The 27,959-nt window shown below is 35.5% G+C and overlaps 1 protein-coding gene and 1 long non-coding RNA gene across 2 annotated transcripts; one reads left to right on the top strand and one right to left on the bottom strand.

The window, feature by feature from the left end:
• Nucleotides 1–985: 985 nt before the first annotated feature.
• LOC121386003 (ryncolin-1-like) lies at nucleotides 986–27,654 on the bottom strand. Its single transcript, XM_041516797.1, has 5 exons — nucleotides 27,405–27,654; nucleotides 18,189–18,331; nucleotides 5,033–5,129; nucleotides 4,490–4,654; nucleotides 986–1,248 (listed from the first exon to the last, which is right to left on the bottom strand). The coding sequence occupies exons 1-5, from the start codon at nucleotides 27,652–27,654 to the stop codon at nucleotides 986–988; spliced, it is 918 nt and encodes a 305-aa protein (XP_041372731.1).
• On the top strand, nucleotides 5,185–6,291 carry LOC121386717. The gene is made up of 2 exons (XR_005959690.1): nucleotides 5,185–5,528; nucleotides 6,193–6,291. It is a non-coding gene; the product is annotated as an uncharacterized LOC121386717 (long non-coding RNA).
• Nucleotides 27,655–27,959: the final 305 nt, after the last annotated feature.

Genomic DNA, 27,959 nt, shown 5'->3' with positions numbered 1-27,959 from the left:
GGCATGACAATAATAGTTATTTACTAGCCCAACATTGAATATCACTAGACATGGGAGTGGGGCTAATCTAGAAGCCCTGGATTTATACAAACCAGAAAGAAAGCAAAGCAAATCAATCAACGATACAACAAACAATTTTTCGTGGATGCGTGTACGGAGTATACACAAACTGATACTGTTAGTAAATCTGTGGACAAGGAAATGTTTACATTATCGTAAAAACCTATAATAATAATAATAATAAATGTAGTAATAATAATAACAACAATAATAATAGTAATAAACTAATAATAATGCGATAAACAATAATATTAATTACAATAATAATAATAAATATAGTAGTAATAATAATAGTAGTAGCGTAATAATAATAATAATAATAATACAAAAATAAATATCCGTAAAGTCAGTATTACATTTATTAGACAAAATAATTCCATATGCTGTACAGACGCTATTATAAGTTGGATCTGACATGTCGAGCTGTAGAAGATTCTTCGTTATTTGATCATTTGTACACATCCCCTGAATCAATATAAGGTGGGAGTAGGCCCTGTACTAGTTTTGTTTTAGTAAACTAGTCTGGACGTGGCAGTCCTCTTTGTGGCGGTGTACGAATGATGCATTTTCCGGTAAATGAACTCCTTGGTACTGGGTGTCCTTCAACAGACAAGGCACCAGACAGATTCATGGAATTAATTACAAGTTTTGTTTTAGTAAACTAGTCTGAACGTGGCAGTTCTCTTTGTGGCGGTGTACGATGATGTATTTTCCGGTAAATGAACTCCTTGGTACTGGGTGTCCTTCAACAGACAAGGCACTAGACAAAAATTCATGGAATCAACTACTAGTTTGTTAGATGCCCATTTGACTCTGCAATATACAGACTTACGGCATTGATCATGGATAGCGTTTTTTTTGTTAATATTGTTTTGAAAAATGCACAGAAACCTTCTGCAGTTTGAGATATATTGCTATTTACTATTTAGCAAATGAGTGGAGCTGGTCTTATCTTCATCGCCGTGTATTTGAGAGAGTAATAGTATCCACGGAAACTGGACCAGTTTACTCCATCAGCGTATGTAGACTGGTTTCCTCTCAGGTACTGGCCGTTCAGGTTGGAACTGTGACAGGCATAGTACCACCAGGCGCCTTTATAAAAATGTGCACAGTTGCCACTATACCAGATATCATGGTCGGAGTCATTTGTCGTGAAGTTGTATCCGACGTGACTAGTCAGGGAATCGCCTGTGAAAAAAAAAAAAAATCAGAGCTTTTCCATTCAACATATTTTTGTGTTTATATCCAGTTACGGTTCAAGTATATTGTCCTGGACACATACCTCCCCTGTCTTGAATGTCTGTCCAGAACAGTGTGTTAGTTGTTAGTGGCTAGTGAGATAGGAGTCGGCGTACTGGCCTTACATCTAAAACAAATAACCCACAGTGACTCAAGGACCCAGTTCCCCAGCGCGTGCTGTAACTTCACCGTGGTGCACGGGTGTAACATTCTCTTTGAGAATGGCCAATACAGCACACATCTCCTTGTTTTTTTTTCGAGATATAATTCAAATTTCGAGTAAAAGTCGGTATCTATCTGTGATATTTGTATTTTTGCACAGTTCTTTACACTGTTTTTATTTAAATTTTGAATTTTTATATTGATGTTGATCATCGCTTTATTTGTTTGTATTACCATAGTTTGACACCCAATAGCCGATGTATTTTTCGTGCTGGAGTGTCGTTAAACATTCATTCATTCCAGGACCCAGTTTTACAGAGACACCCGAGCGCTTAATGTATAACAGGACCTGGACAGACATCTCAGGTCCGCACGGCAGATGCCTTATATATATTACAGTCAATGTCTAAAGTCAGGCAATTAGTAAAATGGCTGAAATTTTCAAACAATTTATAAATTGCCTGATTCACTCAGTCAATTTACAAAGTGCCTGAAATTTCCAGTGACTTTTAAAAATGCCTGGAAAATGAGCCCCTTTATTTGACAGATTGACTGAAATGAGTCAGATGAACGAAATGAAGATAGTGTCAGACGCGGATCCGGGGGGAGGGGGGGTCGAGGGGTCTGGATCCCCCCCCCCCCCTGCTCGTGACCAGAGTTGATCTTGACAACGGGAATATACTTCAAATCCATCTTCAAATATGAAAATTTCCTATCGAGGAGGGGCCCTTCAAAGGCTCAAGACTGGACCCCCCCCCCCCCTGCTAAAATTCCTGGATCCGCCCCTGAGTGTATATGTTTAATGATTTATTATCACAGAATGAAAGGAAAAGGACACGTTAATTGCGTGGTTAGATGACAACGACTCAACAGATTGCCCAACTGGACTTCGCTTTGTACAGTTTCAGAAAAACAACAGTTACTATTCTGGAATAAAACAATCCCCATTCAAGACCCTTTTCGGGTGTGATGCATGAATTGGACTACATTCAAACACCCTTTCCAAGTGAAATCCTAGAGCGACTTGTGTCTGAAGATGACCTCAAAGATGCACTAACACCTTTTGATTCAACTACAGTAAATTCTCCTGAAAGCTCTGAAGCCACAGTCCAGATCGAAATGCTGCATGACAACATTCAGCTGAATTGCAAAAGAGCAGCTGATGGACAGTTGGCACCAGCAGAAAGAATGGTTAAACCAAGTCGACCTGAAAATGTTGCTGGTAATCACGGTTATAACGTGACTATTCCAATCCCTCTAAAGTGATGATCAACATCAATATAGAAATTCAAGATTTAAATAAAAACACAGTGTAAAGAACTGTGCAAAAATACAAATATCAGATAGATAGGCTAATGACTTTTATTCAAAATTTTAATTGTATCCCGAAGAAAACAAGGGGATTTGTGCTGTATTGGCCATTCTCAAAGAGAATGTTACAGCATGCGCAGGGGAGACCGCGGTTAAGTTGATCCTCGAAATCAGATGAGGTGATCCTGGACAGGAATGAACATGACTTGTACCGAGTTGCAGTTCCTGTCGGTGTTTTAAAAGGACGTTATAAAAAAAGTAAAGTAAAGTTTGTTTTATTTAACGACGCCACTAGAGCACATTGATTTTTAATCTTATCATCGGCTATTGGACGTCAAACATATGGTCATTCTGACACTGTTTTTAGAGGAAACCCGCTGTCGCCACATAGGCTACTCTTTTTTACGACAGGCAGCAAGGGATCTTTTATTTGCGCTTCCCACAGGCAGGATAGCACAAACCATGGCCTTTGTTGAACCAGTTATGGATCACTGGTCGGTGCAAGTGGTTTACACCTACCCATTGAGCCTTGCGGAGCACTCACTCAGGGTTTGGAGTCGGTATCTGGATTAAAAATCCCATGCCTCGACTGGGATCCGAACCCAGTACCTACCAGCCTGTAGACCGATGGCCTGCCACGACGCCACCGAGGCCGGTTAAAAGGACGTTATAGTTTGATTCAGTTTAATTTGTGTGCGCAGCGGCTGTACTGCATCAACGATATGACAACCAACACAGAAATAGGTCTACGGCATGCTTTCCAAGAAAAATCGGTGTGTGGTGGGAAAGGTTTTGACAAGTACAATTGTGCGCAAAGTGGCAAGCAGTGCAATTCAAAAAGGTGCAGCTGTGTCAAAGCTGCACTAAAGTGCAACAGTAGTCTTACTTGCCCCAATAAGAAGTAACATTTCACTGCATATTTTATTTTTTATTATTTTTTTGGTTAGTTACTTTGACAACGGTTTTTATGTTTTATGAAATAAAATAGAATCATTATTTTTGACTGTAACATATATATGTCTTTCACATAAGAATCATCGTTTTAGAATTAACCGACTATTCGACGTGCGATATCATCGCTTGAGGAACAGATAATAATTTTGTCTATCGGAAGAACCAAGCACTTGAAACACCTCAAGTAGGTTGTATGATAGTCCAATTGCAATGGTGCGATTTCAAAGTCAGGATATAAAACAACTCCTTCCAATATAGAAACCGCCTTCATTATTCATTTATAATGCTTAATGTTTAAACGTCGTTATATTTGATATTGACGAATTACTGCTTTTCGTTACTGTTTCTTAGTGCTGTGTTTTATTGGTATGTCAGCTCGTTTCAATTTAAAAACTTGTGCCTTCATTATTAATGTATAATGCTTAATATTAAACAGTCATTCGATTTGATATTTATGCTGTATTTTATTCGTATAGCTATGCGTATTATAAGTTACTGCACAAGTTAAAGGGATTTAACAAAACGGGCATGGATAGAAGACACATAAAATGTGCCAGGCATCAAGGTCAGCATCCAGTCATCTTAACCCACATTTGTTTTTAAATACATAACATCATAAATTTGAGTATCAGAAATATCATGATCCCTTAACTGTACAACAGTATGGCTTACAATGCAGCAAAGTCAGGAATGACTATTATACACAACGTTCCACTTAACGATAGAACAGAACACAAAAACAAAACTGAATATAATACGATACCAGCATCCCCATCGTAGTTTCCTACTGTCAGCTGAAAATAGTCCTGTTCTGAAGCCAGCGAGAAGTTGGTGTACTGTGCGTACACACGGTTCCCTTCAAAGTCTTCCATGTCAACCCGCAAGTCAAAGACACCCTGGCTAGTAAGTCGGTGAATATTTGTGTTCCCTAGAAAACCCCAATGAAATGTGAATTATTGAAGTGATATCAAAATGTGTTGTTTAATGCGTAGTCATATATGTTTTCTAGATATACTTCTAAATGTGATACAAACAGGGAGAAATAGTTCATTGGCGGCCATTTTGAATTATGAAGTCATCTGGCCAGGTTGGTCCTATATCAAGTTTTACTTTACACAGGAAGGTCTAACTACATGCAAAGTGGCATGTTAGTATCATATTTTGCACTATTATACCATAATATACTACACGATTAGTGATATCAACGTTTATATTTCCTAAAAATCAAATCTATGATTTAATGTGAAGATACTGTGTCTGTAGGAATTTGCACTAATTTTAAAAGGTACCCTAATTCTAGTATTACCTAACCAGAACTCGTTATTTAAATCTCCAAATCCGTCTCTGTATTCATCCCAAGTCCTGTAGAAATCTTCCGACCCGTCCGTTCGTCTTTGAATAACCTATCAACAATAATGGGCAGACATGTTAGCATAGTCTACAAGGTAAGATCTATCTATGTATGTAACCGGATGTTTTCAATTGCATATCACATACACTACAATTTTAAAACAGTTTACATATATTTTATTCTTTCTAACTCTAATAGTGCAAAGCTGTTTCTTATTTTGTTTCTATTGTTTTCCTGTGTCTTTGGTATTGTCAGCTTGGGTTGTGTTCACCCTCAACTCAGTGTTCAGGCCAGGTAATCGTTCAGTAGTAAGCTCATCTATTGTTTCTTTTGTTACCTGGTGTTCTCTGGAGTCAGATACTTTTAAACATTCAAGCAAGACAGGTGGTTTTCAGCATTGCAAGTTTTATAGTTGATCAAGTTCTGCACGGCACAGTTATTAACAGCACAGGTAAATACAAACATATATTTTAAGATATAACCATGTATTTTAAGTAGTAAACTAGATTAGTGTATGCATATTTTATGATAAGCCTTAAATTAGAACTTAGCATGTGTAAGCAGTTGATAAAACTTATTCTGTAGCGAACGAGTTAAAGTAGTGTTTAATAATGTTTATAATTATATAGGGATATTTGTCTTCTAAGACGAATAGTTGATTAGGTTTGATAATACAAATAAGTAAATAACTAAATTAGTTATTAAACTACTTTATTATTAAGTGTATATATGAATATATTCTATGTGTATATTTTATGTGCTCCTATTTATAAGTGGTATTTTGTTGACAGGTTATCAATGATGTAGCACAACCAGCATCATTATTCAAACGATCTGACCTACAGTCGGTAGGTTAAATATTTACTTATATGTGATGTCGTAATTCTGTGTGTTATAGAATATACACACATGTATTTATATAGTTTTATGACGTGCTTAGCACATGCTTATAGCAATGATGTGATAATTAAATTAACCTTTGAATTATAATTATATTTGATTTGAGTCTGAATTGAAATGTATGTGTGTTAAATGTACATTAGTAATCTAATATTGAAGTACATTGTACTTAACCTGGAAAATGTAACTGATTTTTTGTTCTTTTGTTATTCCAGGGTCGTTATAGAGATATATATTTGTGTGCGAATGTTTTTATAAACATCGGGATCTTCACATCCCTCCAGGTGATCCCTGAATAAAGACCTTAAACCCCAGCTGAAGTCTTCTTTGATATATATAGAACCTTCGGTAACATTGGAGCCGATTAGGGACCCTTGGGATCATGTGATCAATCATGTGACTTTTGTGGATCGGAACTGTATTCTAACTTGTGACTGGTTGTTATTTTCATCTTTTACCTTTTGTGCAATGTGACTCTTGTGATTCGAGGCTGTGTTCCACCATGTGATCATGTGACTGCTTGTGATTTTTGCTTTTGTACCAGGTGACCTTGTGTGATGTAACATTCTGTGAACTTTGACATTCATTGCCATTTATGAAGAACTGATTTATTTTTATTCAGTTTTATTTTAAAAACATTTGAGTGACAGCTAAAGTGACTTATTGATTGTGTGTTGTGTTTTATTCATGTGTTTGATGTAAAATCTCTGTATCTGTATCTAATCTGTGAGTATTCTCTCTATATATATTTTGTTGTTGATATTTTCTTATTCATTTGTTTATTTTCTTAGTCTATTTATATTATTGTTGCTCACAGTTGTCTTCAGAGAAACATTTTTTTACTAAACTTTTTGATGATGTACTCATAAAGTACATGTAATAATTGATAATTTTTTTCGTTTTGTTTTGATTAATTATTTATTTACTAGTTTTATTTTTGGAAAATTAATTTAGATTTTTTTCTTAATTTTAGTTAGTTACACTGATACCAATGGAGGTAGTTTAATAATTTTTTTCAGCTAAACTATTGTGTAATTGATTTACAAATTTATTATTTTGTGAATTTTTTTTTTAAAGTTGAATTGGTAATAAGTGTTTGAAGACAGTTTAGATTTAAATATTAGTATCATAAATTGTTTTGTTTGACATTAAAATAAATTTAATTTTATTAACTTGTGTTTAATTATTTAAATTTAAATTTGAATTTTTGTTTTTAGTTCAGTTTAGTTTAGTTTATTTTTGTTTTGTTAAACAGTACGTATCTATCTTTATAGACTAATATAACTCTTAAAGGGATATTGTCTCTAAGGATATATACACACTTGTATAATTACATTTCTTAATTGCTTTCACTTTAATTTAATTTATTTACTTTGACAAACTTTTGTTTTGTTTTTGAACTATCCATTTAAATAGATTTAAGGTTGCTATTTAATAGTTTGACATATTTAGTTTTCTGTTTAGATAATGTATTTCCTAGTTATGTTTATTACTTCAGTCAGTGCTTAATAAATAGTGCATTCAATCTGAATCACTCTTTGTTAATAACAGGTTAAAGTCTGGTTATAATTTTTTTCCAGATTAATTAATGTAACTAACTCCCATTTGTAATTTAGCTCACCCACTTTGATTGTAACTGTACATGTACATAGTAACACATAAATGTAGTATAAGCATTATGAATCTTTGAATAATTACGTGTTTACAGACTTGAACTTATCATTTATATTTTGCTGATGTCTGTTTACTGGTTAATCATTTGTGTTTGATATTTATATTTTGTTGAAAAATGTCATGATGCTGGTTGTTGTTGTGTTATAGTTTTTATAGCTATAGGTACCGATACCAACTTAGTTTACATCCATTTAGTTAACTGACTTCGTTTGATATACAGTTTAAGTAATTTAGTGATTGTTATGTAGGTAATTACCATTTAGTATATAAACACAAATTTAAACATACTTAATACTAAGCCAAAGTTAATTCAAGATTTATAAAATAATTTTATTGAATTTAAACTAATAAATTTAAATTAGACAATTATAAATTTAAGGAACTATCACTTTGAATAAATAGGTTATATTTAGTTATAAATAGCTAAACTATAATTTAAGACTGAAGTTACAAGTAGGGTTTGTATTTATTTAAAACAAAAAATATGTGCACATTACTAATATGTTTAGATACTTGCACTTAGTTTTTATTTCAGGATGATTTGGTTTTTGTGGTTTGCTGATATTTCTTCATTCTGATTTTTTCCCCCTCTTCTTTCTTTTCAGTTGTTCTATAGTCTAGAAAGCTTACATATATAAGACTTCCACTTTTAGTTTTTTTTAATACAGATTATTTCCATCATACATTGAAATACACACACACACCACACAAACATGGGGTAGCAATATATTTGGTTCAAATTTTATATTTGACCCAGAAGTTTTTTTTTTAGAAGCTTGTTTTTCAAGTTTCTAAAGTTTGAATGAATTTTTATTTTCAGGTATTGCTACTCAGATAACTACAATGTATTTGTAGTTTTTAGTTGGTCACTGTACATTTCACATTTCCTTTTATTTTGTGTACATTGATTTACAGGTATGTTTAGATTGTTGGGAGATAATGTAATTTTAGTTATGTGTCTTGAGGTTGTTGTTTCTCCTGATAGCCATTCAGTGTAGATTATTTGATGTTTGGACGTAATTGTTTTCTTCCATTGTTAGTAATCTATCATGGGAGACTACAATTCAGAAGTTATCCGACAACTAAAAGAGGCGGTACTCCAACTTTCATCCAAGTTGGATCGATTCGAACAGAAACTGAATGAGGCTGAAACAGATTTTTTCTCCTCGAAGTCACCACCCTCCACCCCAACACCCACTTCAGACCATTTTGTTTATGCATCTGAGCATAGACTTCCTCAATGCTATAGGTGTTTACAGTATGGTCACATCCAGATGGCATGCAGGGTAGGACTAGATCACTCCAGACGATTTCAACAGGAAAATGTTAACTTTCCTGTTTGCAATAATATGTCTGTCAGACGTCGTGGTTTACCAGATGGTCTTGTTGGTGATACTAGTGAGGTGACTGTTAGCATTGATGGACATGTTTGTAGAGGTCTCCTTGATACTGGGTCAACTGTTTCCACTATTGGTGAGACATTTTACAAACAGTTTCTTTCTCATTTGACAGTTCATCCATTGGAAACTTTGTTGGACATTGAATGTGCCGATGGAGAGAATTTACCATATCGAGGATATGTGGAAGCAACTCTTATTTTTAAGGGTCTTCTTTCAGAAACTCCTTATCATTCTTTATTGCTAGTTGTTCCAGATAGCAGGTACAACAGTGGTGTTCCAGTTTTGATTGGTACCAACATATTGACACCAGCTCTTGATGAATGCCGCAAAGAGTATGGAACTCGCTTTCTGCAGTGTGCCAATCTGCAAACTTCTTTTTATTTAGCTTTCAGGGTAATTGTTTTGCAGGAAAAGGAGTTGACTCGTAACAAGTTTAGGTTGGGACTTGTGCGAAGTGCTGCTACCAGCAACATCATCATTCCACCAAACCAAACTGTAACTGTGAGAGGTTACATAGACAGGAAGGTTCCTTATAGGAATGTTTGTGCTGCACTCCATCCTACCCAGCATTCAGTTATAGCAGAACTGGATGTCTCGCCTGCTATTCTGAGTTACAGTTTTCAGGGTAGCTCTGTGGTGGATGTTCCAGTGGCTAACATCACTACCCAGACAGTGGTTATACCACCGAGAGGTCTTCTGTGTGAACTTCAACTAATCACGATTGAAGATCTTCCATTCGATATCACCGAAGATGAGAAGTCCATTTTGGAGAAAATGACTTTGTCTTCAGATATACTTACTGAAGAGGAGCTGAAGCAAGGCATTAGTCTCATTCTCCAATATCAGGACATTTTTTCTAAAGGTGATTTAGATATTGGATTCTGCCCCAGGGTGAAGCACCGCATTGATTTATTGGATGAAATTCCTTTCAAGATGCGGCACAGACGCATTCCGCCTTCTATGTTCAACGAGGTAAAGCAACATCTTCATCAGTTGCTTGCTAGTGGTGTTATCAGGCGATCATATAGTCCCTGGGCATCACCAGTTGTCATTGCTAGAAAGCCCGATAATTCTTTGCGGATGTGCATTGACTATCGGGTTTATTATTCTATAACACTGGACGATCTATTACAAAATTAATTATTTTATAAAAATTCTCAATCTTACATAATGAATCAATTCGCGTGTTTACAAAAAAACGTGAAATGCAAATGGATCAGTCTACATTGAGCGCATGTAACATTAATTTAACGAAGTTGTTGATGTTTTTCTGTGCACAGTTTGTCTTCAATGCAATGCATTCGTTAGGAATCGGGGAGAGGGTGTGTGTGTGTAAAAATATATATCCATCCCTTTGTGAGATGTAATGAAGTATGTCACTCTCACGTACGTTCCGCGAATGAATATAAACGTTAATAAATAATGGGCCATTGTCGCATTACATAATCAGAATGGGGCTATTACTGGACAAAAGTAATCGATTACGATTACTTTAGAATGTCACGATTGCTATTACAAGACAATTGAACGTAATCGATTATGATTGCGAATGCATTAACCAGTTATAATGATTACAATCATGAATATATTTCCACAAATATACAAACTTGAAAGTATTCACTTTATTTCACAACCATACCGATTTCATTCATTGAAAAAGATAATGGATAATTTTGGATTATTTATTAAATGATTTCAATTTTTTTTGAACGTGCAGGGTGGGAATCAGTTTCCAAAACTAGATTTATTATTCTTAAAGAGACATTCCCGACTTTGCTGCATTGTAAGCTGTTTCTGACTAATAAAATATTTCTACGATTATGCTTACATATGAAATATATTTTCTTGTTTAAAATACATATATCTGTATATCCAAGGTGTTTTTGGTCGTCTTAATATTTGCAAGAAACCCAAACTGGATTTTGCCTTCAAATAATTTCGTAAGTAAGAAAAAATATTTTTTAGGAAATAAAATGAAATTTAACCTGGTACAAATATTAGAACGATCAGAAACACGTTTAATATACAACCACTAATATTGTATGCAGAAAAAAATATTTTTTATATAATTACAATCGTTAAAAAGTCTCCTTTAGTCATAACATCTTAAAAAGTGCAGCAAACTCAGGAATGTCCCTTTAAATTTGGATTATTGAAGAATAGATACCCATAACCATAGGTATAATTATTGTATCAATGCATAAAATATATATTATTTTTTATTATTGAAGTCGGCCATAATTAGTAATTGCAAACTGTTTGATCACTATTACTTGGTTTTTGTATTGTTTGTAGAACGTATACCATTTATTACCATCTACAAATTAAAATAAATGATTTTTTTTTTTAAATCTATAAATGAAGAATGAACAATAGAACGAAAGAAAAGAACAAACAAGAAAATAAATAATCAAACTGATATCTACATACACGTACATGCATATGTGCACAGGTTGCTCATTGCATTTAATTGTTGACTGCCCCTGCGCGTGCTGTAACCTCACCGTGGTGCAGGGGTGTAACATTCTCTTTGAGAATGGCCAATACAGCACAACTCCCCTTTTGGGGCACCTTGTTGGCCGTGAGGTGCGTCCCGTAATGCTGGATGATGGGATCCTGGTGGTTGAGTTGGGAACATATCTGCGGGTATGTTTTCTGGCAACACACCACTTTGGCCTGGAGTTCAGCCAGACGGGTGGTCAGGGAGGCCCGACCTGATTAATCGGCTGGTCATGTCAAGCTCTAGAGTAAACAACCTTTGTTTTGTTAATTTTGTCAAGAACAAACATTTTTTATATATGATTTGTATTTGTTGCTCTTGGGGCGGTGGCTAGGGTCAATCGGGTGATAATAGTATTCTTGCCTGAGTATATCAACCATGTATCCCTGGCATGAGTGTCTGCTGGTTATCCGCAGCATCATGTCCCCATGTTGGACTCCGTGGTGGGTGGGGGCATGGTTGATGAACATTTATGACTCAAAATATGGATAACACTAACTTCCATACTTCAGATGGGACCCTGAAAAGGGTCCACACCGAGGTTGCGGATTCCTCATCATCTGATGAGGAATCTAGGATTATTGTTAATTCTAAAAAATCAAAAGTAATAACTTCTGAATCCTGGCCAAGGTTTCTAGTCATTAGTTCTTCTGTAGACGGAGCCTTGAGCAAACTGTCACCGTTTGCTGTTCAGAAGGGGCTTGTTGGCTTGGCTGGCGAGCCAAAGAATGTTAAAAAGATGAAACATGGTTTGTTGCTGGTAGAATGTTCGACTTGGACTCACTCTCGGTGTCTTCTTAAGTCGACAGTCTTGTGTAATGTACCAGTTAAAGTATCGCCACATTCCTCCCTGAATTCTTCTAAGGGAGTTATTCGGTCGAAAGATTTGGAAGGAGTCAGCGAAGATGAAATTACTGAAAACTTGTCACCACAGGGTGTGACATCAGTGAGGAGAATCAAGATTCGCCGGAACAATGAACTTGTACCGACGAATACTTTGATTTTAACCTTTGACAAGCCTACCCTTCCAGAGTCTGTTAAGGCTGGATATCTGCATATACCTGTTGTGCCTTTTGTTCCAAACCCATTACGATGTTTTAACTGTCAAAAGTTTGGTCATGGCCAAACTACATGTCGAAACAAGCTGACATGTGCTCGTTGCGGTCAATTTGACCACGACAGTAAGACATGTACCAATGACATTATCTGTGTAAATTGTAAGGGAAACCATTTTGCATATTCGCGGGAATGTGCAAGATGGAAATTGGAGAAAAAGGTGCAGCAGGTCAAAGTTGAGAAACACTTGTCATTTCCTGAGGCTAGGAAATTTGTGGAGACAGAAGTTTCTGTTGTAGTAGGGAAGTCCTATGCTGCGGCAGTCAAGGTCTCCACACGAAGTGTTGCCATCAACACTGACCTAACGTGGCTAAATACACGTGGCTAAATGAAGCTAAATACAGAAAGCTTTCAGATGTTGAAAAAGCTGCAAAACAAGCCGACAAGGCAGCTCAAAAACAACAAGAAGCTATTCAAAAGCACAAGACAACTACCACAATGACCCAAGTGTCTGTGGATTTACAACATCCTGCAGGTAGATCGACTGCTGTGGTGCCAGGCCCTAGCAGTCTTTCTCAGCCAGGAAAACAGAAAGGTTCATCTAAAAAAGATCGCTCTTCGGGGCGGTTAAAAAAGATTGAAATGCGACCTGTTCCAGTTAGCAATTCCTTTGATGGTTTGCTTGTTGATATGACTGACGAGATGGATGTTTCATCTCAAGGTCGTTCACGATCAACATCAAAGGAAAAAGTAACGCTAACTCCCGTACTTCCCCCTAATGGCTAATTCAGTCATTCAGTGGAACTGCCGTGGGCTTAGGCCCAATTTTGATGAATTAAGTCTTTTAATTCAAAAACATAATCCTCTTGCAGTGTGTCTTCAGGAAACGTTCTTGAAGGACATGATCATATTACCATGAGAGGATTTAACCTCTATCACAAATTTCAAGAAACTGAAAATAGAGCATCTGGGGGTGTTTCCATTCTTGTTAATGAAAACATTCCTCAGAGTTCAGTTACACTGACTACCAATTTACAAGCTGTGGCTGTAAAGGTCACAGCTCATAAAACTATAACTCTGTGTTCAGTTTACTTGCCACCTCGTAATCATTTTAATTTTAATCCGAGGGATCTTCAAGGTCTTCTTGACCAGCTCCCTACTCCCTTCATTGTTATGGGAGATTTTAATGGTCACCACACTTTGTGGGGATGCGAGGATGTCAATATTAGAGGTAAACAATTGGAAGACTTAATTCTCAAAAACGACTTACTTTTATTTAATGATAAAAGTCGTACATATTTTCATTCTGCAAGTGGATCTTTCACTTCCATAGATTTAACTCTTTGTAGTCCATCAATTTTTGTTGATTTCTCCTGGAAAGTTGGTTCAGACCTTTATGGTAGTGACCACTTTCCCATTATTTTGGAGAATAATGGACCACCATCACTTGAAAGGGTTCAAAGGTGGAAGTTGGCGAAGGCAAATTGGGGTCAGTTTCAGCATCTGTGCAGCACTCGTCTGCAACAATTTGCCATTACTGATGCTGATGATCCCATGTCTTTGTTCACTTCCATCTTGAAGGACATTGCAGATGAAACTATTCCTAAGACTTCGGCAGTACCAAAGCGTTTCAATAAACCATGGTTTAATGATACGTGCAAAGATGCATTCAAAGAGCGAAACAGGTTGCTTGAGCGGTTCAAATGTGAACCTACAGCAGACAACCTGGATGCATTTCGTATTGCTAGGGCCAAAGTTCGCAGAGAGATTAGACAGAGTAAGAAATCATCTTGGAGAACTTTTGTCTCCAAGTTGAATTCACAAACATCAGTAAAATCTGTCTGGAATAGGATCCGTAAAATCAAAGGTAAAGAATCCAGTAATACAGTTCATCATTTGTCTGTCAATGACACGGATGTCACATCTCATCGTGACATTGCCAATGCATTGGCAGGAAACTTTTCTCATAACTCATCTTCTGCTTTCAGTACAGATGCTTTTACATCTGTCAGAACTAAAGCTGAAAAGCAGTCCATTAATTTTTCATCTGAAAATGCTGAAGTGTACAACAGGCGTTTCTCTATGGAGGAATTGCAGGATGCTCTTCGTAGAGCCCATGATACTTCAGTAGGACCGGATGAAATTCATTATCAGTTATTGAAACATTTACCTGAATCATCTTTGATGGTTCTTTTGAATATTTTTAATAACATCTGGATTTCTGGTGACTTTCCTTCTGATTGGAGGAAAGCTATTATCATTCCTATTCCCAAGCCTGGTAAGGATCCAACCAATCCTACTAGTTATCGCCCTATCGCTTTGACAAGTTGCATTTGTAAAACCATGGAACGAATGATCAATCGTAGACTTGTCTGGTATCTTGAATCTCACAAATTGCTCCCTAACGTGCAATGTGGGTTCAGATCTAGACGTAGCACGGTTGATCATCTTGTTAGATTTCAAACGTTTTGTAGGGAAGCTTTCATCCATAATCAGCACTTGGTTTCAGTGTTTTTTGATTTGGAGAAAGCTTACGACACCACGTGGAAGTATGGGATTTTAAACGACCTCCATGGCATGGGCCTAAGAGGTCGACTTCCAGTTTTTATATCTCAGTTTTTAAGAGAGAGATCTTTTAAAGTCCGGGTGGGGTCGACTTTGTCCGACATTCACCCACAGGAGATGGGTGTGCCTCAAGGTAGTATCCTGTCTGTAACTCTATTTTCTGTGAAAATTAACAGCATCACCCAGTGTTTAACACCTGGTGTCGATTGCTCGTTATATGTCGATGATTTTCAGATTTGCTATAGATCGTCCAATATGAGTATCATTGAACGTAAGTTGCAGCTTTGTTTGAATAAACTTCATCAATGGGCAAACTGTCAATGGCTTTAGATTCTCAAAGGCAAAAACGGTTTGTATGCATATCTGCCAGAAAAGAGGTCTTCACTTAGATCCACAGTTGTTTTTGGACAAAAATCCAATTCCAGTTGTGGAGGAGACTAAATTTCTGGGGGTTATATTTGACAGGAAGCTATCTTTTGTGCCCCATCTTAAATATGTTAAAAAGAAGGGCTTAAAAGCTCTTAATATTTTAAAAGTTATTGGTAATACAGAATGGGGAGCAGACCGAAAGGTTATGCTCCGTCTGTATAGATCTTTAGTCAGATCAAAACTAGATTATGGATGCATTGTGTATGGGTCGGCACGCAAGTCTTACTTGCAGATGCTAGATCCTATACACAATCAGGGACTTAGGCTTTGTCTTGGTGCATTTAGAACATCTCCTGTAGAGAGCTTGTACGTTGATGCACACGAACCTTGTTTGGGTGCTAGACGTGCCAAGCTTTCTTTGCAGTATGCTGCCAAGATTAAATCGTTACCAACACATCCAGCACATGATGCGGTATTTGACAACAAATATATGAAGTTGTTTGATGCAAGGCTAAATGCTATTCGTACATTTGGTCTTCGCATTAAGCGTTTTTTGTTGCTTTCCAACATTGATTTAACTGACACTTTGGAAACTCCTTCATATTTTGTTTTACCACCTTGGTGTATTACACCACCTAAAATTGTGTTTCATCTTTCGCATCTAAAGAAAGATCGTACAGATGCTGTTGTGTACAAACAGTTTTTCATGGAAATTCAGGACAAGTACCGTGATTACATTCCTGTGTATACAGATGGATCACGGGATGGGAATTCTGTGGCTTGTGCTACAGTTTTTCCATCAGACACAATACTTTCCATGCGACTGCCTGACTCAGCATCGATCTTTAGTGCTGAAGTTTGGGCAGTCATTAAAGCCTTAGAAGAAATAAAGGATTCTAGTGCATCCAAATTTATTATTTTTACTGACTCACTTTCGTGTCTCCAAGCTTTACGTAATATGAAGCTGGACCATCCCTTAATTGGGATGGTGATACGAAAGTGTGTCTTTTTATCTATTGCTAATAAAGACATTGTATTTTGTTGGGTACCCAGCCATGTTGGCATCAGGGGTAATGAACAGGCAGATTTAGCTGCCAAGTCTGCTTTGGATTTGCCTCATGCCAGGGTTGGTGTACCGTATACTGATTTTAAATATGGTATTAACAAATTTATCTTTTCGATTTGGCAACGTGATTGGGACGGTGAGGTTGCGAACAAGCTTCATGCTATCAAGCCAGTCTTGGGAGAGTGGCAGTCCTCCTATAGACAGTGCAGGAAGGATGAAATAGTCTTGTGTCGTTCCCGCATCGGGCATACATATTTAACCCATTCATTTATCTTAAAGAAAGATCCTCCACCTCAGTGTGAGCACTGCCAGTGTCTTCTGACTGTGCGACACATTTTGGTGGAGTGTAAGCAGTTGTCAGAAACTCGAAAAGATATATTTGGACAAAGAAATGTGATGGAATCATTTCGATTCCATCCAGAACTTTTATTGCAGTTTTTTAATTATATCTATCTGTGATATTTGTACTTTTACACAGTCCTTTACACTGTGTTTTTATTTAATTGTTGAATTTTTATATTGATGATGATCATCACACTTTTCTTGCATTTTACCATAGTTTGACACCCAATAGCCGATGTATTTTTCGTGCTGGGGTGTCGTTAAACATTCATTCATTCATTCATTAATTGTTGACTGTTAGTAATCAATCGATTTGCAGTCGTGCTTTTATTAAATTACACATTTATACCTACATACATCGATTAAACAGGGTTGCGAGTTTGCTTTGTGCCATATTATAAGGATCCAAGTGAATCGGTGAAAATTACATGAATTTTTGTCTGGGTATTTTTATTTTGGTATCATTAGAATTAGCTTTCGGGAATGTTTAATCAGGAATGTTTATATTTTAAGGGAAAATAAACAAAGGTTTATCTTGATAGTTTCAACTGGGTTTTTTTCTTAATTAGTTACGTTATTTGTGGTTGTGTACCGGCATCGGTGGCGCAGTGGTTAAGCCATCGGACTACAGACTGATGGGTACAGGGTTCGCAGTCCGGTACCGGCTCCAACTCAGAGAGAGATCGTAAGGACTCAATGGGTAGGTGTAAGGCCACACATCCTCTTCTCTCTGACTAACCAATAACGAACTAACCCACTGTCCTGGGCAGATAGCTGACGTGTTTGTCAAGGACAGCGTGCTTGAACCTTAATTGGATATAAGAAATAAGTTGAAATGAAATTAATGTGGTTGTGTGTGTGACAGTGTGATAATGACTGCCTATGGAATCAAGCTTGGCTGGCTGCTCGTCTGTAGTCGGAACCACTAAGAAGGAAAAGAAACCTAGCCGGTACGTTTTATTATGTCTTTAAATAAATCCCATTCTGATGATGGGTGCTGAGGTCATGCTTCTGATTTCAAATGCTTACTGTGAGATAACATTGGATGACGCCCCATACAACAAACCAACACAGGAGAGCTTTGACCTAAGGACATCGTGATTGAACTTTATTCCTATGTAACATTAACAAAATTTTGGTGTTTTTTTTAAAATAAATAATTCAATTTTATAAATTTCTCTGTGGGCGTGGGAGTCTGCGAGGGTGTCATTTCTGATTGACACTATTATAATAACTCACCAACCAGCCTCCATCGTTTAACGTCATTTCACAATAAACGTTGATTGGAGCACCGTTGTCACGTGGGACAATCTGATACACGCCATTGGTCTCGCCGTTCATCATGACGTCATAGCAGTCTGACTGAACTTCAGGGGCGACTTCTAAAATATAGATGGTTGGCCTATTTACATATTACATTGGGTAGAATAAGCTTTTATACTTGTTTACCTTCATCGGGAACGCTATGACCCCCCTCCCCCTAAATACAAAAAACAACAACAACCCAACAACAATAAAGGACAACAAAACCCCCCAAAACAACAACAACAAAAAAAACCCAAACAAAACAACATACACAATAAACACCAAACAACAGAAAACACACGCGCACACATACACACACACCCCTCTCTCTCTCTCTATAGATATATATATATATATATTACTCTCATAAAAAACCGCATATATATATATATATATATATATATATATATATATATGTATATATATACTCTCATAAAAAAACGCATACGTGATAGGGAAATAAGAAAAGTGTTTGATTTTTAAAAACATATCGTTTTTGTGTATGATGTTGTTGAATGACCATGTTTGTTAATGTTCCTGGAATAGGACAGCATGCCCAAATGTACCCTAAAACAAATTTAACGCACGTTGTGCGACAATTGCAGGAAATCGGCCTGAAATTGTCAAATTTTGGCGAATGCATGTGAAACTCGGGGAAAAGATTGAGGTAGTAATGGGTATTTAAAGCTGCAATGCTCGCAATGATGCCTCATTTCCATTTCGACGTAGACGAGTTACAGGATGCCAAGACTAAGCCTGCCGAATCGAAACATTGCAATAGGCCGCATCCAGTTAGGTGAATCGCAGTCAGCAGTCGCACGCCACATGAAAGTCCATCAGAGCATCATTTCACGTCTCCGGGACAGGTACCAGCAGTTTCAATCAGCTGAAAACCGGCCCAGAAGTGGAATACCTCGCATAACAACTGCAGCACATCCGGGGTCTGCACTTGCGTCACCGAACTGCCACAGCAACAAACACTGCTGGACGCATACCTGGTTTGAGAAGGGTGTCTGCAAAAACCATTCGGAACCATCTTCGAGAAGCTGGTTTACGGGCTAGAAAACCGTATGTTGGCCCCGTCCTGCGACGTTACCATCGAGATTTACGTGTTCGCTCCACTGCCGTCAGTCCATAGCTAGAACATTGTCACATACTCATCTCAAATTTGACTGTCATACGATCATAAATAACGAAATTATACCACTTTGTATTAAAGAGATACTTCCATGAATATTTCGCCTATGCGTTTCTTTTTTGACAGAGTATATATATCTTACATTAAACTTTAATTTAAAAACTTGTTGTAATAGCTCATTAAACATTAGCTATATGAATCATTCCACAGAAAAGGGGAAAAATTCAGATTTTGTTTTTCTTAAAAATGAAACAACTTCAATCTACTTTTTATTTGCAATACTGTATTCAATATATATTTCTGCACATGAAATTATGGTTTGGAACGCTAATAGCCATTTCAGTTTTGTATGTGTGTTTTTTAAAACTGTCACCGGTAAGAAATAGTGTCCATTAAGTTATGGACAACAGCAACATCAAACATTGCACTAAACATACACAAGGAAAATGTTATATCGTACTACAATATAGGCAAGAGGTCCCTTTGTATGAATTAAAGTCACTTTGTTAGAAAATAAGGATATATATCTTATGTAATCGCCTAAATATTTACTGACCTTTACTGTTACTGCCCTTGTAAATGTAGGCTAATATCCATTAACAACATACATTTTAATTTTTAATCATACATTTATTCATGAAAGTAACCTAGCGGACATGCAGTAACATAGTAGACCAGGTTTAACTTCCACTAAGTTACTTATAATAACCATCTAATGAAATAACTGACTTACTATAAAAACTCCAATTATCTATATTTAATGATCAGAACAGACTGATACAGTAATAAGAATGAGTAACAAGGTCATTTGTCTAAAACTGATGTGAGGTCATCATCAGATGTAAATGATTCAATCGGAATTGACAACAAATAACATTTAAAATCTTTAATATCATAATATTTAGAATCAAACAAATATGTTACATGGACAGTTTCTGCCAGAAAGATATTTGTGAGTATGGTGCTATGGAATTGAATGCAACCACAGTATGGGTGCCTCCTCCAGAAAGAAAATGGGTTACGTTTAGGGTTAGGGTTACGAAAATCACACAGTAATGATAAGAATAATTAATTTTTTCAAAAGTTAATTTAAAAACAAATCTACCCAAACATGTGGGTATGGCGCCATATCCATTTTACCCTCTGGCTGAAACCCTGGTGGACAAATATAACAAATACAAAATACAACTACAAGTCAATACACTTTTCTTTCTTTTTTTCAGCTGACAAAATTATAAATGATGTCTGATTTTATATGTCAACGCTTTTGAAATGTTATATGTTAAATGCATGCATGTGTACATGCTTATATCATTTATAGCTGTCTCATTGTACAACCTTATGATGCTTAAATATACCCATAAATGTTCTTATTGTTGAGGCAGAATGCACTCTACTTGAATAGCTGTCTCATTGTACAACCTTATGATGCTTAAATATACCTATAAATGTTCTTATTTTTGAGGCAGAATGCACTCCACTTGAATAGCTGTCTCATTGTACAACCTTATGGTGCCTAGTTCAACACACTGAACTGTCAAACAAATACAAATATCAAGGTTTCGGTATCGAGTTCGATTGCATTTAGTATAATCATATACTCACATTCTTTATTCATGGTGTAATTGTGGAAAAATTCCATCTTTATTTCATATGTTTTGGCGCGGAATCGAACATGTATCGTGTGGATTGCACCTTGGACAGAATTCCCGAAAATTGATTATTCAAATGAGTGGCCATTACATCACCCAGAACCATCACCGATGGACCGTGTGAACTAGCTTATATCTTACGTTTGGTATACCAGGCTTTTCACTGTTCAACTAATAGTAAACTCAGAATTTCACTAACACTGGTAAAAACAACGGATCAACGTATGTATAACTATTACAACAGTTCATCCAACAAGTACCACTGCTATAACACTCGCAATGATAATTAAAGGCAATGAGTAGATCAAATGAATGAATGAATGAATGTTTAACGACACTCCAGCACGAAAAATACATCGGCTATTGGGTATCAAGCTATGGGAAATGGAAAAACAATGTGCTGATCAACATCAATATAAAAATTCAAGTGTCAAATAAAACACAGTGTAAAGAACTGTGCAAAAATACAAATATCACAAATAGATCAAATTAAAATTGAGAGTAAAAATCAGTATCACGTAAAAATTGTAAAACTAATTCTGGATGGAATCGAAATGATTCCATCACATTTGTTTGTCTAAATATATCTTGTAGAGTTTGTTTAAGATGTTGACACTCCACCAAAATGTGGCGTACCATCAGAGTACACTGACAGCGCTCACACTGAGGTGGAGGATCCTTCTTCAAAATATATGAATGGGTCAAGTAAGTATGACCGATGCGAGCACGACACAAATGAGTAGATCAAGTAAATGTAATCTTTCCTTGTTCAAATGTGGAAATAGTCATATTATCATATTCATATAATATTACAATCAAATAGAAAACTATTTAGTTATGTTAATCATATATTTTCATTTCACGCTCATTGCATTTAAAGTGGAATAACTACAAGAGTTGACATTAAGAATCCCGGGTTGACATTAAGAATCACGGGCCTTGTTTATCATACCAACAGAGAACATATTATTTTTTGATGTACTCGTGAATGCTAATAAACCTGATATTGGGCACATTATGACCTTTGACCTCGAATGAATTCAGTACAGGTGTTGATATTTAAGAATAATTGATCCTTAGTCGGGGTACCCTAAGGAATATTTTGGCATCAGATTCGTTGACGTACAAGAACTAAATAGGTTAGGACTAAACTATATACGGAACATACCATATGTTGGTAACAGAGAATATAATATAATTGAGGAAAGAATTTACGATTATTTTAAACAACATTGTTTTAACCAAATAACGACTTCACCGAAAGGTACCCTATATAAATTTTGGTTAATTGAATTCCAGCTAAAAATATATATCAGAAAACTCATACCTTTAAATCACTTAAAAGAAATATCAAAGATCCGAATTAGTGCACACAAATTAAATATAGAAACCGGAAGGTATAGGACAATTGACTGGACCGAAAGAAAATGCACTATTTGTAACTCTAATGACATAGAAGTCGAATATCATTTTATGCTTATTATCTCAGCTATGAAAGATTTGAGGAATAAGTATATTAAACAATATTACCACAGACGTCCAAGCGTATGTAGGGTCACTGAACTATTAACAACTAAAACAATAAAGACATCAATAGCCTGTGAAAATATTTAGTTTGGGCAAATAAAGTTAGAGAGAATTTAATGAATGAATGAATTAATGAATGCATGTTTAACGACACCCCAACACGAAAAATACATCGGCTATTGGGTGTCAAACTATGGTAATGAAAACAAATAAAGTCATGATCAACATAAATATAAACATTCAAGATTTAAATAAAAACAGTGTAAAGAACTGTGCAAAAATACAAATATCGCAGATAGATATTGACTTTTACTCAAAATTTCAATTGTATCTCGAAGAAAACAAGGGGATTTGTGTTGTATTGGCCATTCTCAAAGAGAATGTTACACCCCTGCACCACGGTGAGGTTACAGCACATGCAGGGGTAGAGACGATTTACTGCAGCTTACTTAAAATATGACATCCATTTACCTGCCATTTCATTAGCTAGTATATAAATCTAGCTATTGAAACTGACATATACAATAATACTGACAGAGCAAATAGATTATGTTTAATTTGTGATACAGATATTGAAGATGAATTTCATTTTGTACTGGTATGACCATTTTATAATCAATTAAGAAGGTCATATATTAAATCCTACTATTCGAAAAACCCATCTGTTCACAAATTTATTCAACTATTTTCTATTAATAACATTAAGCAGTTACGCAATTTAGGACATTATCTGTATCAAGCTACCCATTTAAGAAACAACACTATGTACTTATCTCATTTATTTAATTATAAAAAAGTATTATTTATTTATTTATTGTTTACTTACTTTCCATTGAACATTATTTCATTGTGTGTCACCACTGTTCACCTGTGTATTTGTGTATTTATATATTTATATATTTTCTTCTTTTAACTGATGAGCCTTTAGCTCAAAGTCAATAAAGAATGAATGAATATCTTAATTTTAACATTTATTCTTAAATCACTCTCCACCTGTATTTGTGTATATATATGTATGTATTCATGCTGATAAGTTTGTTTAACTGAAGGTAAATATAGAACTTGAACTTGACTCAATCGTGCTAATTAATCTTCTAGTTAGCGCTAATTAGGGGTATTCTTAGGTATGAATGAATGAATGAATGAATGAATGAATGTTTAACGACACCCCAGCACGAAAAATACATCGGCTATTGGGTGTCAAACTATGGTAAATGTAAACACAATGTGATGATCAACATCAATATAAAAATTCAACAGTTAAATAAAAACACAGTGTAAAGGACTGTGTAAAAATACAAATATCACAGATAGATAATATTTAAAATTTAGAATAAAATTCAGTATCACGTAAAAACTGCAATAAAAGTTCTGGATGGAATCGAAATGATTCCATCACATTTCTTTATCCAAATAAATCTTTTCGAGTTGCTGACACTCCACCAAAATGTGTCGCACAGTCAGAAGACACTGACAGTGCTCACACTGAGGTGGAGGCTCTTTCTTTAAGATAAATGAATGGGTCAAGTAAGTATGACCGATGCGTGCACGACAAAAGACTATTTCATCCTCCCTGCACTGTCTATAGGAGGACTGCCACTCTCCCAAGCCTGGCATGAAGCTTGTTCGCAACATCACCGTCCCAATCACGTTGCCAAGTCGAAAAGATAAATTGGTTAATATTAAGTTTAAAATCAGTATAAGCTACACCAACCCTGGCATGAGAAAAATCCAAAGCAGACTTGGCAGCTGAATCTGCCTTTTCATTACCCCTGATGCCAACATGGCTGGGCACCCAACAAAATACAGTAACTTTAGTGGCAATGGACAAAAAGACACACTTTCGTATCACCATCCCAATTAAGGGATGGTCCATCTTCATATTACGTAAAGCATTCTTAGGTGGACTACGTATAGGAGTTGACACTGAAGAATGGTGGATCTTAATTAGTACATCAGCAGAGAAACGTTTAACGTTACCTTCGTTGATAGACTCGATCGTGCTAATCAAACCTGAATCTGGGTGGATTTTGACCTTTGACCCGTTCTTAAGTGGATTCGGTACATTGGTTGAAACTTAAGAATCACTGATCCTTTGTCAGGGTACTCTAAAGAATATTTTGGAATCAGTTTCGTTAATGTACTCAACCATGCTAATTAATCTTCTAATTAGTGCTAATTAAGGACGTTTTTAAGTGGACTACGTACACGAGATAACACTTAAGAATAGTGGATCTTAATTAGTACATCAACAGAGAATATTTTGGTGTAGGTTTGATTGGTGTACTCAACCATGCTAATTAAACTTAAAATTTGGGGTATTTTTAAAGGACGGCCCCTCGGATTGGTACAGGAGATGACACTTAAGAATGTCCGTTTGGGGGTCCCAATGGCCACACCTACATATTCCAGGCCTCAGAGCTTTTGTACTCGCAATTCTAATTAAACGTCTCTGGGCTCCCGGACTAATACATTAAATATTATATACATTATTGTTATCTTACGTCAAACATTAAACAATATATACATTATTATCTCACATCATCAATTAAATATTACATACATTGTTATTATCTCACATTATACATTAACGTTAGTTACATACATTATCATCTCATATTATACATTAACGTTAGTTACATACATTATTATCTCGCATTATACAATAAACATTAGCTGTATACAAGTGTTGAGGTATGTTTGTAAACAAGCAAACAACGTTAATTCATTTCATAAAACAATTGTTAAAACAACACATCTTGATTGTGAATACATGTATAAAACTGATAGATAACAATTGAAAAACGTATACTTTTGCCAGCCTCGAACAACGTGTTTTTGTATAACCTGACACCTGTCAAATGTGTCTGTTACCACTGTAATTATCATCATTGTATATCAACTTACACTAATTTACGTAGAAGTTACAATACACACCTTATTGTATTTTATGAATCCATTTTTGAATTCCTCTCCGAGTGATATGACACAACCAATATGGCTGCTCAGACTATAAAGCTTAGAGCATGGCCTATTTCTTTAAACTATACTCTGTTTTATAAAATTTATCATTGATTGTCCTATATGACTAACGAATACTATTTGTGCTCATTTACACAGTTAATAATATACATCTTTTGTTGAATAATAGTAATATATTTTGACATTGGCTTTTTGGTATTGTCATTTTGTGTTATCCAAACTAATGAGCATGGAACACAATTTATATTTAACTTATTTGCTAAATCTAAATTAAACTGACATAACCTACACTAGGAAGTGTTTGTTGTCTAGAAACTTACGAAAAGTCGGATCTATTACCTATTTATTGTTTCTGTGAACAGTAGAGACAGAAGTGGTTGTTTTGATGTTTGCTGCGCAAATTTATGTGCCGTCATCCTGGAGGAGGGGCCGCTAAAAAGCGCTCATTACTTAAGTTTAAAATAATAACAAAAACGTTTTACTTTCAGTAGTGACACGTATATTGTTCCATTGTGCTGTGGCGGTGAAACAAATATGTTTAAAGAAATATTTTAACTTTAAAATATAGCACAAATGGTTAGGTGCGCATACGTAGGTGACACCAGTGTACTTTATTATCTACCATAATACATAAAACATTAACTATGTAGATCGTTATTACTCGATACAGTAAAAGTTGTTATGTCCATTGCTATTATACCATACACTAAACGTTACTTCCTTTAAAGGGACATTCCTGAGTTTGCTGCAATGTTTAAGATGTTATCGACTAACAGAGACTTTTTGACGACTGTAATTACATATACAATATATTTTTCTGCATACAATATTAGTGGCTGTGTATTAAACGTGTTTCTGATCGTCTTAATATTTGTACTAGGTTAAATTTCATTTTATTTCCTAAAAATTATTTTTTCGTACGTACGAAATTATTTGAAGACAAACTCCAGTTTGGGTTTCTTACAAATATTAAGAGGACCAAAAACACATGATATATACAGACACTGATATTCTAAACAAGAAAATATATTTAACATGTAAGTTTAATCGTAGAACTATTTTATTAGTCGGAAACATCTTGCAATGCAGCAAACTCGGGAATGCCCCTTTAAATATTTTCTCACATAATAGTATTAAAAGGACTATCTTGAATATGCAGCCATTGTAAGATATTTCCAACACATTTTCTTGCTTTCTTGTTAGAATACCAATGCATGCGTATCCAGTGTGTTTGCCGTCGTGTGCTAAGCAATCATTAGCCTTTTTTTAAAATATATATTTGTTTAGAAGATATTGGAAGGTAACCTTTGGTTTGAGCCACTACTAAGATTAGAATAACAACAAACACAGATACCGATTTGCTAAACAGGAAAATGTTCTTACAGTGTAATTTTAAAGGGACATTCCTGAGTTTGCTGCATTGTAAGATGTTTCCGACTAATAACATAGTTTAACGATTAAACTTACATATTCAATATATTTTCTTGTTTAGAATATCATTGTCTGTATTGTAAGAAGCCAAAACTGTATTTTGTCTTGAAATAATTTCGTACGTACGAAAAAAAATCCATATTTTAGAAAATAAAATGAATTTTAACCTATTACAAGTATTAGAACGATCAGAAACACGTTTAATATACAGCCACTAATATTTTATGCAGAAAAATATATTTGATATGTAACTACAATCGTTAAAAAGTATATTTTAGTCGATAACATCTTTAAAATTACAGCAAACTCAGCAATGTCCCTTTAATAATCAAAATGTGTATGTTAGTCGTAAAAATGTCACACTGACAGCAAACTCGGGACAGTCCCTTTAACCATTAGTAACACAATCTGATCACTTACCGTAAAGCAGAAGTCCAACTTGCTCTACAAACGAATAAGAATCAAAACTGACGTTGTACACAGAACATAGGCCGTCGTCTTCGTTGTATGAGTATCCTTTGCATTCAACATCTCTGTAGCAGACTCTAGCACATTCCAGTAGGTTGTTAACGTTGCTTTCAGTCGCTGGAATTCCGTTTGGCTTCAAGTTGGCATAGAGTGGTGAAAGCCGACTTACCTTGTTAACACTGGAGACTAGTTTAATTGTCATCACCATGGATAATAAAACACGAAACAACATTATTGTTTTAATATTAATAATTTATCAGTGCCAGGTTGTTTTGTTTGTTTTCGTTTCTTTTTTTTTCCACTTCAAATGTCTTTGTTTTTAAATTAAAAAATAATAATATATATATATTTTTTTAATTCGTTTTAAAAAAACAAAAAAACAATTGTATTCCCCCAAAACCAGTTTCTCCAGAGTCTTAGGCTTTAACAATAATATGCTGTCGATTTCTGTTATTTTTCCGCAATGAATATCAATTTCGTTTATATTTCAATTTAATGAAGTTTTTT

This window comes from Gigantopelta aegis, chromosome 12 (assembly GCF_016097555.1).
Source record: "Gigantopelta aegis isolate Gae_Host chromosome 12, Gae_host_genome, whole genome shotgun sequence".
Lineage (NCBI taxonomy): Eukaryota > Metazoa > Mollusca > Gastropoda > Neomphalida > Peltospiridae > Gigantopelta > Gigantopelta aegis.
The sequence above is the reverse complement of the archived record's forward strand: the minus strand, read 5'-3'. Positions and strand labels throughout refer to the sequence as shown.